Source organism: Vespa mandarinia, chromosome 2 (genome assembly GCF_050613455.1).
Source record: "Vespa mandarinia isolate Hongniang chromosome 2, ASM5061345v1, whole genome shotgun sequence".
NCBI classification, from domain to species: Eukaryota; Metazoa; Arthropoda; class Insecta; order Hymenoptera; family Vespidae; genus Vespa; species Vespa mandarinia.
In genome coordinates this window covers 9576326-9591724 of record NC_140811.1, presented here as the reverse complement: position 1 = coordinate 9591724, position 15399 = coordinate 9576326, and the positions used below count along the sequence as shown (strand labels likewise).

Below are 15399 nucleotides of genomic sequence, written 5' to 3'. Positions count from 1 at the left end.
GATAATCTATGATGTCATTTAATTATGGTCCAATCATGGCACTGTGTGTTGTCAAGGTTATTAAATACAAATAAATAGTTATTAACAATAAGTAGACAAAATGGTTGCTGCTAGATTAGTACCATATAGATTAAAAATTAATGATAATTATAGTTGATTATAGTGAATAGAACACGAAAGAATAATTAAAGGTTAATCTATAGATCTTAATAAAGATATAAATACGTTTGATCGTACGGAGTCCACTTGATTTAAGGTTATGTTAATCACAGATCATTGGATTTAATAAGATTACTTATGCGTAATCGTAAATTTATGTCAGCATTTATATCTATGAGAATAAATCATGTCTGATGATAAAACAAGTTTGCCAGTAGCTCCAAAGGATTTATGTTTCTTCGAGCATGAATTTATTCAGGTTTTGTATAACTTTCCAACTATATTCATAAGATAAAAAGAATTTAATAGAAACTTAATAAAATTCGATTGTAATTATAAATATAGTAAGAGATATAGAGTGTTGTATTGTTCTGTATAAATATCCAAATATTATTTATTATAGAGTAATTTTAATGTGGATACTTTTCTTCATAATCATCGAAGAGTCGTGAAACTTGAAACTATGAGAGATGATTTAGGCATATATTTAAAGTTATTAAGATCTGCGATGATCGACTTAATTAATAGAGATTATACAGACTTTGTTAATCTTTCAAGTAATCTCATTGGTCTTGATAAAGCAATTAGTAGCTTGGAAATGCCACTTAGTCAACTTAGAGAAGAAGTTATGGTAATATAATTTTGATTTTTTATGTCGTCGTATTATTACATTTATAAATATAGAATTTAAAAGAGCATTGAAAAATAGATAAGTATATTTTATATTTCAAGATAAGAAGAAAAAGTACTATTAAATAAAAATCTGTAAAGTTTTTATCTTTGAAATATAGTCTTTGTTATATTATGAATTATAAAATAAGAAATACTCTTTTAGATTTATTTTGTATATATGGGATATAATAATTTATGATTCATAAATGTTCAATATCCCTCAACTAATTGAAGTTACAAAAAAGTTCAATTAAAGAAATTTATATGATTCTAAATCAGTTATAAAATATACGAAAAATTTTTTTTACTCTTTTAAGTTATGAAAGTTAACATAGTATTTATACAGTATGGCATATTTATACATAGTAGCAATTTTTTATTAAATATGATTTTGATTGCTAATGAGACCTATTGTATAAATATGCCAAAAAAATTTTATCTATTTAGAATTATATTGACTTCCATAACTTGAAAAAGTCACAAGTAAAAAAAATTTTACATGCATTTTGCAGTTGATTCAGAATCAGGGAAATTTTTTTTATTAAACTTTCTTGTAACTTCAGTCAGTTGTAAGGTTTTTGTTAGAACATCTGTGGATAGATAACGTGTGTGTGTATGTATATATATATATATATATATATATATATATATATTGTATGTGTATGTATATAGAGAATGTTTTATCTAACTGTAACATTTGAAATATCTTTATTATTATTGATGATATGACAAAATGTCAATAGAAAAAATTGTTTGATCCTAAAGGAGATCCTAATCAGTAGATTCAAATTATATGTTTAAATCCATGTTTAAAAAAATGAGAAAATTTTAAATTAAACGATTACCATTATTTTAACTTAAATAAAACGCGATTCAAATGCAATCCATAAATGAGTAAAAGTACAAAGAAATCATTTATTGTTATTTGAAAATATATCAAAATTAATGGAATTTATTTTGAACATTTTTAAAAATAAATGCTTTACGTTGCAAAACTAGAATTTTTATTTTTTTTGTTTTCCTTTGTAGCTCTGTTAGTCAAATTATCTAAGGTTATCTAAAGATAAAAAGATTCATATCGTTGAATTCATTTTTTTTTATAAGTTACAGTAGTAATAAAAAAATATTGATGATCTTGAATCTTTAGAAAAGATGATCTTGAAAATAATTTTGTGGTAATGAAAATATTTTTTCCTTGAGATTTAACAATTTTTTTCTTTGCCATTTTTTTTTTTTTATATAATTGAAAGTAATGGAGTTACTTCAATTGCTATAATTAAGTGGAAAATTCTGTATATAAATTATGTTTCTAATTTCTATTATTTTTTATTATTAGCAAATTCAGCAAACATTAAATGAAGAAATAATCATTCTATCCAATAATTTGAATGATGATAGCCAAATAAAATTACAGAAACAAAGCTTACACAGCTTGCAATGTGTTTATAAATGTTTAAGAAAATTGTCTTCAATGCTATCAATGGATAATTATATGGAAAGTTTTACAAAAATTGATGTTTTAGAACAAGCTACAGCAGAACTGAATCATTTGAAATTTAATGCATCCAGATGCAGATCAGATATCTCTATAGATCAGCAGACAGTATGTATTATATCCTTATGGATACATTTGCACTATATTTCTTATTACTTGCACATAATAATGTTACTTTCTATTAAACTGAAAGTAAATCATAATTCTTCGTGAAAGAACATTTAAAAATAGGCATAAAAGTCCTAATATTATAAATAAATAATTTCTTTTTACAAGAATTATTATATAAAAATTGTTCTACTAATATAAAAAATTTTATATAGGAAAGCAAGAAATTAGAAGATCTCTTAATAACGCATCTGAATGAGTTATTTTTAGTTTGTATACATGAAAAAGATTCTAATTTATTAATTCGTTGTTTGAGAATATATATTATGCTTGATAATGTTACAACTGCAGAATTAGTAGTAAGAAGAGATGTTATTAGTCCAATTATAAATAATATACTTCAAGATGAAGATTCACAAACTGAATTTAATAATCTTCAAAGTATTTACAATAGATTATTAAATATTTTAAGCGGAGAACTCAAACAACTTTTAGACATCACATTATACTCCAATAGGTATATTGGATGTTTTGTAGATAATTAATATTTGTAGATAATGTAAACATTCCAATGTAAATATTGTTTGAATATTACTCTAGGATACAAGTGAAGGGTTTTAATTTCTTGGTAAATAGTTTTTGGATTGAAATAGAGGAAAAAATTGATCAGCAATTAAAATATATTTTTGCACCTGGAAATCCTGAATTGTTCCATAAAGTAAGTGATACAATTTTAAAGATAATGTAAATATAAAATCTTTTAGTAATTTTCATATTTTATATTTGAAGAGATATACAGAAACAATGTGGTTTCGAAAAAAGCTGGAAGAATTCTATAATGTACCTGCTCATATAAGCATATTGAAAGATCATCTACAATATAAAAATTTTCTTAAGAAATGGAATCTACCAGTTTATTTCCAAATTCGTTTTCAAGAAATAGCCGGTACAGTCGAAACAGCATTTAAAGAGTCTATTTCACCTGAATTGATTAAAGGATCTGCAAATATTCTAATGCTAGAAGAATTTTCTCTTTACACAACGTCTATCGTCTGGAATTGTTTGTACAGGATATGGTCTGAAAATATATATCTATCTCAACTTTTTCAAGAGTAAGTAATATTTTTTATAAGTATGCTTGATAATATTATTAGGTTGTTACATATGAAATTTTTGATTTTGTAGTATAAATTCTCTGGGACGTTTTTATATCTATGGATGTGTAAGATGTCATTTTGAAACTTGTCATTTATTCTATTAGAGCTGATCTTTCTAGACCTTGTCATTCAAAGTCGTTGTTGGCTTTTTAAGTTTTTAATTTAAGAGGCTTCCATCTCCATTTTTAAACTTTTCATATCACCGACGAATTGTACATTTATTTATAGTATTTTTATCGAATATGTAATTAATTTTCCGAGCAATTATTGCGATATTATGACTATTTTATCAGTGATACAAAAAAATGCTCGTAGATCGCGTTGATTCATGTCGAGACATAAGCCATGTAAAAATAATGTTAGATATGTAAAAAAAAGAAAATGAAGATCAGGTCTAATAGAGTGAATATAGGGCTTTATAGCCTTATGGCTATAGGGATTTAAAATGATGCCTCATACATCCATAAACGTGGAAGCATTTTCAAGCAGGGGTGTTTCAGAGAATTCATACTCTGGAATTAGACAGTTCATATATAACAACTTAATAAATTCATATTATTAATGTTTATTTCTTAAAATAACAGATTTTGGAAATTGACTCTGCAAGTATGTTCAAGATATCAAACATGGGCTTGCACAGCAATAAGACAAGTATGTAATATAAATTTTTTCTAATTATTTATTTCTTGATTAATAAATATATATGAATTAATAATTAATACATTTGGATTATTTTTCTATACATAAAGAAGTGGCAAGAAAGTAATAAGTCTGAAAGTATAGCAAATAGTAATCGTTATACTAAATTGGATTTCCTGATACATTTGTATTGTGATGTAGAAAAATTTGTGAATGGATTACCAAATCTTCTACGGATAGTGCAGTTAAAAAATCCAAATCAAAATCCTGCTACATTTAAATTATTAGAAGGTAATTTATTGATTATAGTCAAATACATTCTTTCCTAAAATTTATGCATTTAGGTATATTTAATTTCTATACAGTAATATAACCACTAACCATAATAGTAAGATAATCATTATATTCTTTTATATATGCATTATTTTAGATTGTTTGACTGAAACATCTAAGACAATTACAATGATTTTACAACTTACTACAGAAGAAATTGTAAATGAACTTATAATGCATTGTGTGATATACTTGAAACAAGTCAGTGACATTCCAAGATTATATAGACGAACGAATAGAGAAGTACCTACTAAACCTTGTGCATATGTTAAAAATGCATTAAGTTTTCTGACTAGTTTTCGTACGAATTATAATGACTTTGTACCAACGAATGTTACCATATGGTTGCAATTAGCACTATCTTTGTTAACAGAATGGTAAGTAAATACAAATAAATATACTAATTGAAATATACAACTTCAACAATATATTCGCATTTTAGTTATTTAACGTCTGTAACAGATGTATTGACATCTGTTCAAAAAACTGAAGAGAGTTTAAGAAGATTGAAAAAAATACGTGATAAATCGACAGGAGTGCTTACATCAGATGCTCAAGGAATTAGCGATGATGAAAAAATTCGTATTCAGTTACAAATTGATGTAAATGCATACAGTGCAATGGTGAGCATGTATTAAACTATTATAATTTTTTAATATCTTAGAATTTTATTTTTTTTTAACATCGCAGAAAATCATATACTATTGAATTATGTAATGTTCCAGATTACTGAACTCGATGTACCAGTTTCAGATATATCTCATTTACAAGAATTATCGCAAGCTGTTGAAGCAGCTCTAAAAAAATAATATTTTAGAACTATTCATCACCTCTTGCTTGACTTATGTGACTTTAGCGACGGGTGTAGGAAGAAAAAGAATAAAATCATATTAAGAGAACACTGTCCTTTCTCTTGATTTATTGTATCAATGTGTATGTTTGTATAGGTATGCTGTGCCTCCACGTCATTAGCATGTATAAATCAAAGAACTGAATTGACATCAAACAATATAAAATCGTCAGTTTTCAAAGTAGCTTGCATAAAAAATCAATACATATTCCATTATAGTACAATTATAAGATTTTTAGATAAGTCAATCGCACGTATATAACTACAGATATGTTTATATATGTTCTAGCACTTTTTATATAATGAATGAGAATCTATAACTGTATATTATTTCATTAATTAGTATAGCATATTGTTTAAGAAAATAATATACATTTATAGATTAGAAACAATAGAGATACCAATATATAATTTCTTGACAAAAGTAACTATTTATATTTGTATTATATTCTAGAAAACAATTTTTTATCGATAAGAGAATCTCTTCAAACATATAAACATGTAAAGATTGACATCTATACATGTCTGATGTGATGGCACATCTATACATGTTACGAGATTACTTCTTCTGTATTCGATTAAAAAAAATAATATATATATATATATATATATATATATATATATATATATATATATATATATATATATATATATATATATATATATATATATATATATATATATATATATATATATATATATATATATATATATATATATAAATATATATATAGGTACTATCACTTTTAGGTCTGTACTCCGAGTGATGTAAATTTTAAATAGTCCAAAAGTTACAAACGTTTAATGAATGAATAACGCGATCGAAATAACAATGAAACAAAAACATGCAGATATTACAGATTATATCACATCGAAGCTAAGATCCTACAATAATACATGTATGATATATCAAGAAACGCTGCGCTATTACATATTACACACAGTAACGAGAGAAATAAAAATTGATCTCATTAACAGAATACGTATGGACATTAAGACTGTTCACTACCTTTTGTTCAAAGCGTGTGACTTTAGCGATGATATGGACAAAATATGAATTACGAATGCAAGCTTACGCAGAACGCTGTCCTCACCATTCATACGTCTATCGTATCGGTGTATAAGCTTGTTGATTATTCCTCTCTTACGCGTACGTAACAATTGATTTCGTGTGAATTAGAATAAGTAATTTAGTAGACTTTACTGATAGTAGACTATGAACGTACCCTTTTCAGTCTCTCATATATCTTTTATATACCTTATATATCTTTTTTAGCATGCGAGTTTCGCAGTGATCCGTATTAGATACATCTGTACGTATTTATTTTACAAAAAATACATAACAAATAATAAATAAAATTGACACATATAAAAATTAGTATATAAATCTGTGACAAAAAATAAGAATTTGTCGAATATTTTCTGAAAAATAATTAGTGAATATGTAATATTATATTATTTTAATATAAATTAAAACACAAGTTCATTTTCACACTACCTAGTAAGTAGAATTTATAGTGTTTTTTTTACATGGTTTTCCCTGTAGAATTAGTCTACTCTATATTACTTCGATTATTGTTACTACTATTACTATTACTACTACTACTACTACTACTACTACTACTACGACTACTACTACTACTGATGATAATAATAATAATAATAATAATAATAAAAATATACTTAAATATTATTTATATACATCTAGATATTATTTAATTTTATATTATAATATTAAAGACAATTAGCTTCGACTGATCATGGGTAAAAAATAGTGTGAAATCAAATGCATAACGATCATAAGGTGGTAAGAGAAAGAAAAACTATAGCGGCGAAAACAAAAGAAACGTTTTGTAATTTTCTTCATATGTCATCGATATATATATGTTGTATTAAACGTATCTATCGATGAGCGGTCATATGTCGAAATTATCAATGGCAAGATTCGTTGAGAGTTCGTCCGTCAAACCACCACGTTAAATCATACATTTTTCCTTCTTCTGTTATTATAAATTACCGTCATCATATTTGTCATGATGTATACAATGTAAGTATATTCTTCTGTTTCTTCTTATTACTATTTTTATTACTATATTATTACATAATATATTATTATTATAGTAATAGTAGTAATAATAGTAATAATATAAGTGAACTCATACAGAAAAAACTATAACAAAATAATGCTGGAAGAAAATTCTCCTAAATGATATAGGAATGAACTCACATTTTGATCTTTATTAAAAATAATATATAATATATATGTTCATTAATCATTCATTTTGAAAAAATAATTGACAAATTTTGCAAAATGCATTCGAATAAAATTATACTGCTGTTGTTCTCTAATCTAGCACAGATCATCACGAAATTCACGTCAGCCATCAGTGGAAGAAATAAATATAAGAGATTGAATAGTAACACTTTGTTAAATTATCAAATAAGGAAAAAAGAGTAAATTAGTTCATTATTTACTTTTACATCGATATAATAAAAGAAAACTGCCGAAATATCATTCAACCTGGAATCTAGAATTCCTGAATTATGAATATAGACGCTTGCCAATGTACTACGCATTGCTTGTAGAATTTCTATTTTTTTAATTTATGAAATCTAAAAGAAATTACAAATGTTTCAAAAATTTAACAATATTTTAGAAATTCAGATCCTTTGATATAAACGATTAGACATGTATTTCCTTATTTTTGCTGTAGAATTATGCTGGACAAATCTCATTAAAATGATCGAGTGAGCTTCTCCATGCGAGGATGGTGAAATCCATTTCTTTGCGTTTGAAAATTTTCAAAAAATTTGATCATCATCTATTTACGCACACAACCAAGTAGGTAATGGCTAACCTCATTTAAAGGTGATATGAAAATCAGTAGTGATGGTACGAGCTTCATCTTTTCTGGCACAAATTTCGAAAGGCGCCACAATACTAAATTTTCTCTTCGTGAAAAATATCGAAAGCAGCATTTAGTCCATCAAGGAGAACAGAAGTAATTCTCGATCAATTTTGATGAACAAGGTTTTATTTTAAAGATGAAAGTTAAATTTACGGCGCGCTTTTGACACAGTTTTGAAAAAGCTTTTTATTTGTGCATAAACTATTCTCGAAAAAATACCATTTTACACTATTTTTTCTCAAAGAAAATAAGGTTGTTTCAAAAATCCGCCAAAAGGGTCTCGTACATTAAACTTTCATCTTTAAAATGAAACTGTTTATTACAATCGGCCCAGCATTACGTCTGTTCTCATTGATGGCTTAATCCATTAAAAAATCAGGGTTAATGAACAGCTTTAAACACGTTTTGTATTAAAAATAACAAAAAATGTAAGGATACATTTCCTAAAATAGTTTAAAAGAAGGAACGCGCAAAAGTAGTTGAGAAACATAATTGTTATCTTCAAAAAAACTACAAAGTAACTAGAAAAACTATTAATAGTTAGTTACGCGATATTAAAAGTTGCGTTACACTGAAGAATAATCATTGATATATATCTAAATCTTCTAATTTTTTATATAATCTATAGAGTTTATTTGTTTTTCTAGAACATAACATAGTTATATGATAAATCCATATGGTGCATTGTAATAATTTACAATATTAATTAGTCTGAAGGTAATTATTGACAAGTTTTTGAAATTTTCAGAAAAAATTTCCTTTCGCGCAAAAATTTTACTCAAAAATTAGTTTTCTTTTAAACAAGATTTTTAGGGAAAAAATGCCATTTTTTAAATTTGCAAAAGTAATCAAGTCTTTATCTATCTTTCAAATAAAAATTGAGTCAGAATAGAGATCAAGATAATTTTTAAGGTAAACCCTTGCAAATGTATAAAATAGTGAACAGCTCTAATGAACAACCTAAGTGAGTAGCCTTTGTCACTTTTATTTCAGTAATTTTTTTAATTATGTGTAGTTTACAAACATGGCAAATGAACTTAAGTAAAACAATTTTTATTAATTTTTGAAGTATTTTTCTGTAGATGAAGTAAAGATTGTTGATATCACGACTCGACATTACCATTACTCGATTATCATTAATCAGTTGTACATTTTATTACCATAAAAACAGTTGTGTAAAAAAGTACTTGTCCGTGAATATAGTAATTTGATGATTTTCTAAGAAATTTGTAAAATTCAATGCGGCATTTGAAAATATAAGTTTATTATCTCTTACCAACAGACAGTATTGTGTTCGATTGTTAGCCATTTTTAATTTTCCATCCATTCTTGTCCATTTTATCCTTTCTCATACATAACCTAGTATGTCTTTAATGAAGCGGTGAATTTAAAGAAATGAGTGTTAATGATTTATTGTGATTGTTATGACGTTCGCACTTTATGTATTGTTCAATATTATAGTAAATACTATAGTGAACATTATAATAAAAACTTTTTTGATAAGAACGGACTATACATATAACGTACAAATAACCAAATAAGTGCCTTTACTAAATTAATATTTAGACAATTTGATTTTCCTTCTTTATAAATTTCTTTCTTTGATGAATAAAAAAGTATAAAAGAAAAAAAAATGAGTTGCGCAATATTACATCGATTAGTGCTGACACCATATAGACAGAACGTAAATTTTGCTTTTCATCGCAAGGTCGAAAATGTGTTTATGTTCTTCCAGGAGAAGATTACAATTCCGATAAATTATTCTGTAAATATGAATGTATGCATTTCCCATAGAACTTTTTATAATAAAGCTCAACTTCTTAAAAATGTTATTGTAACTAATAAGAAAGGAATTCAAGAGAATATTTCTACGCTTCAGTTAAAAAAAAGACCTATACGGAAACACAAGTCTGTTGTAAGAGAAGAGGCATCTTTAATACCTGGAGTAAGTAAAATTTATTTTTATTTAAGAAAATTACTTGACAACATAAAGTTCTAATTTTAATGTAATAGATATTTTTAATGACAAAACTATACCATTATTACAAAGTATTTGTATTTTCTCTATTAGGTTTGGATTATAAAAGCAATGGCTACAGCAGAACAGTATAATTTGGAAGGCTTAGAAATTGGACTTTTGAATCAGCAGCTATATATACCTCATAAAATTTGTATATCTACAAATCGTAAGTAATAAATGCAATGTTCTACTAAGATTTAGTTTAACATTTAATCTATTTTAAGAAAAACTTGAATTTGAGATGTGCATGATATACATAATTACTGTTTCTTACAATATTTAATAAATTTACATGTTCTTTCCTGTTCCCCAATTAACGAATTAAATATAATGAAAAATTATTAAAAAATGAAAAATATATAAATTTATAAGAAGCATTTAAACGTTTTGAAATAAATTTACATAGATTTAAGATTTATTATCGTAAATTTTATATGGACAAATTTTTATTGGACAAACAGCGAAATTCACGTGATTAATCTTATCCAATGAGTGTTGAACTTTTTTTCATTTTATATTAAGCGAGAAATCAATCGATGATATAGTACTATTATTTTGAAGAAATATTTGAAAGTGATAAGAAATATAGATCGCACGTTAAGAACTTAAAGATAGTTATAAATCATCTTGATTATTTTATTTGTTTCTTTCGTATATGTTATAAATCGTACGTATATATATAATGTTATAATATATATCCTCTTAAATATGTTTTTTATCTTTCGAATTCTTTTATGTAAAACAATAAAAAAATTATCAAGAAAATAAATATTAGGTTGTCTTTCGTTTTTAAATACCGCCAGATAAAATAGCTGCGTACAGATAGCATATGATTTATAAATTCTCTCTCTCTCTCTCTCTCTCTCTCTCTCTCTCTCTCTCTCTCTGTCTCTCTCTCTCTCTCTCTCTCTCTCTCTCTCTCTCTCTCTCTCTCTCTCTGTCTGTCTGTCTGTCTCTCTCTCTCTCTCTCTCTCTCGTTCTCTCTCTCTCTCTCTCTCTCTCTCTCTCTCTCTCTCTCTCTCTGTCTGTCTGTCTGTCTCTCTCTCTCTCTCTCTCTCTCTCTCTCTCTCTCTCTCTCTCTCTCTCTCTCTCTCTCTCTCTCTCTCTCTCTCTCTCTCTCTCTCTCTCTCTCTCTCTCTCTGTCTGTCTGTCTCTCTCTTTTTCATAATCTGATGTCGTAAGTCGATCACGTTATCTTGTTCAGTATTGTGATTGTTTATTTATTTTATTTATATCAGTTCCATGATAATTTAATATTGGTTTATGCACATAATTTAAAAATTATTTAAAAATAGTTTTTACGAAGACATATGTTATGGATTTATTATTATAAAATTAAAAAAGAGTGTGCGCGCTTTCGTCTTGTGCATATGTGTATGTGTGTATTCGAATTATAAAAAAGAAGATATAAAAAAGAGAAATTAAAATTTATTCTTAATTAAAAAATAGTGAAAATATAGAAGTGAAATGACCTATATTACATTGTTTTTACAATGGTAATAATTACTATTGTTCTGTAACAGTTTAGTGAAAGATTGTAGTATTTAATCTGTTTTAAAAATGAGTGATGATAAAATATCATGCATAGATATTCCGTTTTTGTTACCTTCTGTGAAAAAGGAACAGCAAGACTTGGTAGAGAAAGCAATTGATTGGGCACTTATGCATGGAATGTGTATGAGATCAAAAACAAATTTTAATAGAAATATGTTACAGTTTGCACCATTTGTTCTTTTACCATCACCATTTCCTAGAAAAGAATTTGAAAATGCTTGTGGTATTCAAACTATATTAAATGTTCTTATACATAAAGTAGCACACGATTACAATTTTTTAAAAGAAACTTTACAAGAAACAATAAAAGTTGATAATTTTACTAAAAAACTTTTTGATATATATGAAACTGTCTATAATGAAGGATTTACACAGAAAATTTCTTTGGGCTTACTTCGATCAGATTTAATGTTAGATACTAGTTGTGCAGAAGGAAATGAATGTAAGAAACATATACCTTATTGTTGTTGGAAGCAAGTTGAGATAAATACAATTGCTTCTGGATTTGGATGGTTAGGTCCAATATCCACGCAGTTACACAGATTTGTATTACAAGAACTTGGATATAAAGATCAGTTAAGTAATCTTCCTGAAAATAATACATTAGAAGAGTTATGCGCAGCTATGATTGAAGCATGGAATTTATATGGAAATTCACAGTGCGTCTATTATCAATTAGACATTTTATATTATATTTTGTAAAAATTTTTTTTATAAAAAGCATAAAATTGTTTTCAGAGCTATTATTTTATTTATAGTTGAAGATGTTTCTTATAATATTTGTGATCAACGTTTTCATGAATTTGAAATAAGAAAGCAAAATCCTAAAATAAAAGTAATTCGCCGTACTCTGACTGACATGATTACTATTTCCAAATTGGGGACTAATAAGGAATTAATAGTGGAAGATTATATTGTATCGGTAGTTTACTATAGGTGTGGTTATGAACCTGGGCAATACCATACAGAAGAAGAATGGGATGTTAGATTATTAGTAGAAAGATCTTCAGCAATTAAGTGTCCATCTATACAATATCATTTATCAGGAACTAAAAAAGTTCAACAAGCTCTTGCAAAACCTGGAATTGTTGCAAGATTTTTAAAAGATGAAAAAAATGTAACAAATATTAAAGAAATATTCACTGGTAAGTATAATTATAAACATTTGTAATATATTTTTATTTGCAGGTAAGTGTAATATATCATTGAATATAATGTATATAGACATTGTCATATATATTCTTAGAATATGGTTATTTTATAAATCAATATATATATATATATATATATATATCTTTTTCTCTCATTTCTTAGGTTTGTATGCTCTTGATTTTGATGAACATGGAGATATAGCTATAGAAATGGGTATTCAAAATCCTGAACAATTCGTATTAAAACCACAAAGAGAAGGTGGATGTAATAACGTGTATGGAACAGATATAAAAAAGTTCTTGTTATATATTAAAGATAAACAAGAACGTGCAGCTTGGATTCTTATGGATAAAATTATTCCACCAATTCATTTAAATTATATGATTAGACCAGAAAGCCATAATTATTTAGGGCCAAAAGAATTAGTTTCAGAACTGGGAATTTTTGGTGTTATTATCGCTGATGATAAAAATATATATGTTAATAAAAAGGCTGGTCATATGTTAAGAACGAAGTTAGCTATTGCCAATGAAGGTGGAGTAGCAACTGGTTTAGGCGCATGTGACAGTCCTTTGTTAATAGATTAGTATACTTTTGAGAAGTATTATTTTCTACAAATAATAGAACATAAGTAATGATTAACTACTAAAGTAATGTTAATTAATATATATTATTTTTACAAATTTTCTACATTATCACAAAAATCTATTACGAATAATATTAAATGTGCTTTTGAAGTATGAAACAATAAGTTTTTTTATTAGCAGTTATTTGTAAAATACGTAAGGATTTGTATAAAATTTTAGAATCATCATGTATAATGCAAGAAAATATAATGTATTTATATAATATATATATATACATAATTTAATATATAAAAATGAAAATAAAATATATGTATCTATGTATCTACGAACGTATGTATGGCAAAATATATATTTTCATCATTATTACATTAGATTTATTTAACAAGAATACATTATAAAACATAACAATTAAAATAAAACATTTGCATAAACCAATAGTATAATAAATGTCAAGTATTATTTTAATTTTGTTTACAGTTCTACCAGATGTTATTCATGCAATAGCAAAATATGAAATAGGACACGAACCAAGAGAATTATATTTTTTCCGAGAAGGTACAGTTGTTATGTGGAATGTTCCTGATCTGGAAAGTGGAAACATATTACAATTTTTAAAACTTTATGAAGAAAATAGTTATTCATTAGAATTAATTCATGCTGAAAGCGAATTAATGACTTATACGTATACAGAGAGTGGGTAAGTAAATTATCAAATCCTAACATTTGTTGGTGAAAAATTAGATATAAACTTAAAGTTACATTAATATATAATTTTATCAATTTTGTAGAAAGAAATGTCATATCAAGGATGGAAATATAATACTTACACGGGATGCTACAAACTTAGAAAAATATACATTTTCCAATGCAATAGCGCAGTCTGTAAAACTCGGAATCTGGGAGACATCGTTAAGTCATTATATAAATACAGTAGAATTTGTAACGGAAGATTTAAGAACTGGTAAAAAATTGCGAATGTCGCAACGTGAGGTCCTTAGGAAACAGGGTGAATTATTTGCATTAAGGCATTTAATTAATCTAAGTTCGGATTTATTGGATACACCTGATTTCTATTGGGAACGAGATGATCTAGAAAACTTATATCAACAAATATATGGATACTTTAATATAGCAAAGCGTACAAAGGTGAGATATAAATGATGAACCATCTCTTCAATTTACATCATAATCATTTGACTATTTCGCTTCAAGCTAATTTATGTATTTGTATAGGTAATGAATGAAAAGCTAAATCATTGTGTGGAGCTTGTCGCAATTCTTTCAAGTCATTTGAGTGATCGACATCACATTCGTTTAGAGTGGATGATCATAGTTCTAATAATGGTAGAAGTTGCATTTGAAACATTACATTATGTAGATAGATATCTTGTAAAATAGAAATTACCACAATTTTCCTATGCATGTATTACGCATACATTATTAATATGTATGGTAATTATACGTTCATCGAACTATTGTATATATATTATAAAATTTATTTTGTAAGGCATATATGTGTACGTTATTTTGTTCATTTTTTGTTAAAATAATATTTTATTATTTAATAAGTAAATTGTACGAATATTGCGATTTATATGTTGTTAGGGCCATTTTTTGGTCTTTTTAAATATTGTTTCTTTATCGGTTTAGAATTTATCGAATTTAAAATAGGTTAAAATATAAAAACACTGTTTTGATTTATTCATAGAAAATCTTTGTTTACTATTTCCCATGCAGTGAGATGACAATGATGAAAATGATGGT

The 15399-nt window shown here is 26.1% G+C and overlaps 3 protein-coding genes and 1 long non-coding RNA gene across 7 annotated transcripts; 3 read left to right on the top strand and 1 right to left on the bottom strand.

Annotated features, from left to right (window-relative positions):
• Positions 1-18: 18 nt before the first annotated feature.
• LOC118443572 (conserved oligomeric Golgi complex subunit 2-like) lies at positions 19-6803 on the top strand. Of its 3 annotated transcripts, XR_014981828.1 has the most exons (13): positions 19-418; positions 563-790; positions 2168-2434; positions 2650-2951; positions 3035-3152; positions 3224-3546; positions 4176-4242; positions 4341-4521; positions 4661-4940; positions 5006-5186; positions 5289-5510; positions 6164-6563; positions 6690-6803. XR_014981828.1 is itself a non-coding variant. In XM_035870780.2 (11 exons), the coding sequence occupies exons 1-11, from the start codon at positions 347-349 to the stop codon at positions 5370-5372; spliced, it is 2103 nt and encodes a 700-aa protein (XP_035726673.2). In that variant the 5' UTR covers positions 19-346; the 3' UTR covers positions 5373-5868. The 3 variants fall into 3 exon arrangements, 1 of the variants encoding a protein (XP_035726673.2); XR_014981827.1 differs by lacking the exon at positions 6690-6803 and having other exon boundaries at positions 6164-6679; XM_035870780.2 differs by lacking the exons at positions 6164-6563; positions 6690-6803 and having other exon boundaries at positions 5289-5868.
• A 137-nt stretch (positions 6804-6940) lies between these two features.
• On the bottom strand, positions 6941-9013 carry LOC146873199 (uncharacterized). Its single transcript, XR_014981831.1, has 2 exons — positions 8272-9013; positions 6941-8197 (listed from the first exon to the last, which is right to left on the bottom strand). It is a non-coding gene; the product is annotated as an uncharacterized LOC146873199 (long non-coding RNA).
• An 80-nt stretch (positions 9014-9093) lies between these two features.
• LOC118443617 (required for meiotic nuclear division protein 1 homolog) lies at positions 9094-15158 on the top strand. Of its 2 annotated transcripts, XM_085655149.1 has the most exons (6): positions 9094-10099; positions 10202-10267; positions 10394-10508; positions 14113-14332; positions 14424-14781; positions 14869-15158. In XM_085655149.1, the coding sequence occupies exons 1-6, from the start codon at positions 9956-9958 to the stop codon at positions 15031-15033; spliced, it is 1068 nt and encodes a 355-aa protein (XP_085511275.1). In that variant the 5' UTR covers positions 9094-9955; the 3' UTR covers positions 15034-15158. The 2 variants fall into 2 exon arrangements, with proteins under 2 accessions (XP_085511275.1, XP_035726757.2); XM_035870864.2 differs by having other exon boundaries at positions 9103-10267.
• On the top strand, positions 11526-14077 carry LOC118443609 (glutathione synthetase-like). Its single transcript, XM_035870842.2, has 3 exons — positions 11526-12555; positions 12635-13041; positions 13211-14077. Exons 1-3 carry the CDS (start codon positions 11903-11905, stop codon positions 13633-13635), a joined length of 1485 nt encoding a protein of 494 aa, XP_035726735.1. The 5' UTR covers positions 11526-11902; the 3' UTR covers positions 13636-14077.
• Positions 15159-15399: the final 241 nt, after the last annotated feature.

Excerpts from the sequence above, each read along its gene's own strand:
- LOC118443609 (XM_035870842.2), top strand. The coding sequence starts at position 11,903 with ATGAGTGATGATAAAATATCATGCATAGATATTCCGTTTTTGTTACCT. Across the intron at positions 12,556-12,634 it reads AATTTATATGGAAATTCACA|AGCTATTATTTTATTTATAG; the intron begins GTGCGTCTATTA and ends AATTGTTTTCAG. Across the intron at positions 13,042-13,210 it reads TATTAAAGAAATATTCACTG|GTTTGTATGCTCTTGATTTT; the intron begins GTAAGTATAATT and ends CTCATTTCTTAG.
- LOC118443572 (XM_035870780.2), top strand. The coding sequence starts at position 347 with ATGTCTGATGATAAAACAAGTTTGCCAGTAGCTCCAAAGGATTTATGT. Across the intron at positions 3,153-3,223 it reads ATCCTGAATTGTTCCATAAA|AGATATACAGAAACAATGTG; the intron begins GTAAGTGATACA and ends TTATATTTGAAG. Across the intron at positions 5,187-5,288 it reads TAAATGCATACAGTGCAATG|ATTACTGAACTCGATGTACC; the intron begins GTGAGCATGTAT and ends GTAATGTTCCAG.
- LOC118443617 (XM_035870864.2), top strand. The coding sequence starts at position 9,956 with ATGAGTTGCGCAATATTACATCGATTAGTGCTGACACCATATAGACAG. Across the intron at positions 10,509-14,112 it reads AATTTGTATATCTACAAATC|TTCTACCAGATGTTATTCAT; the intron begins GTAAGTAATAAA and ends TTTTGTTTACAG. Across the intron at positions 14,782-14,868 it reads ATATAGCAAAGCGTACAAAG|GTAATGAATGAAAAGCTAAA; the intron begins GTGAGATATAAA and ends GTATTTGTATAG.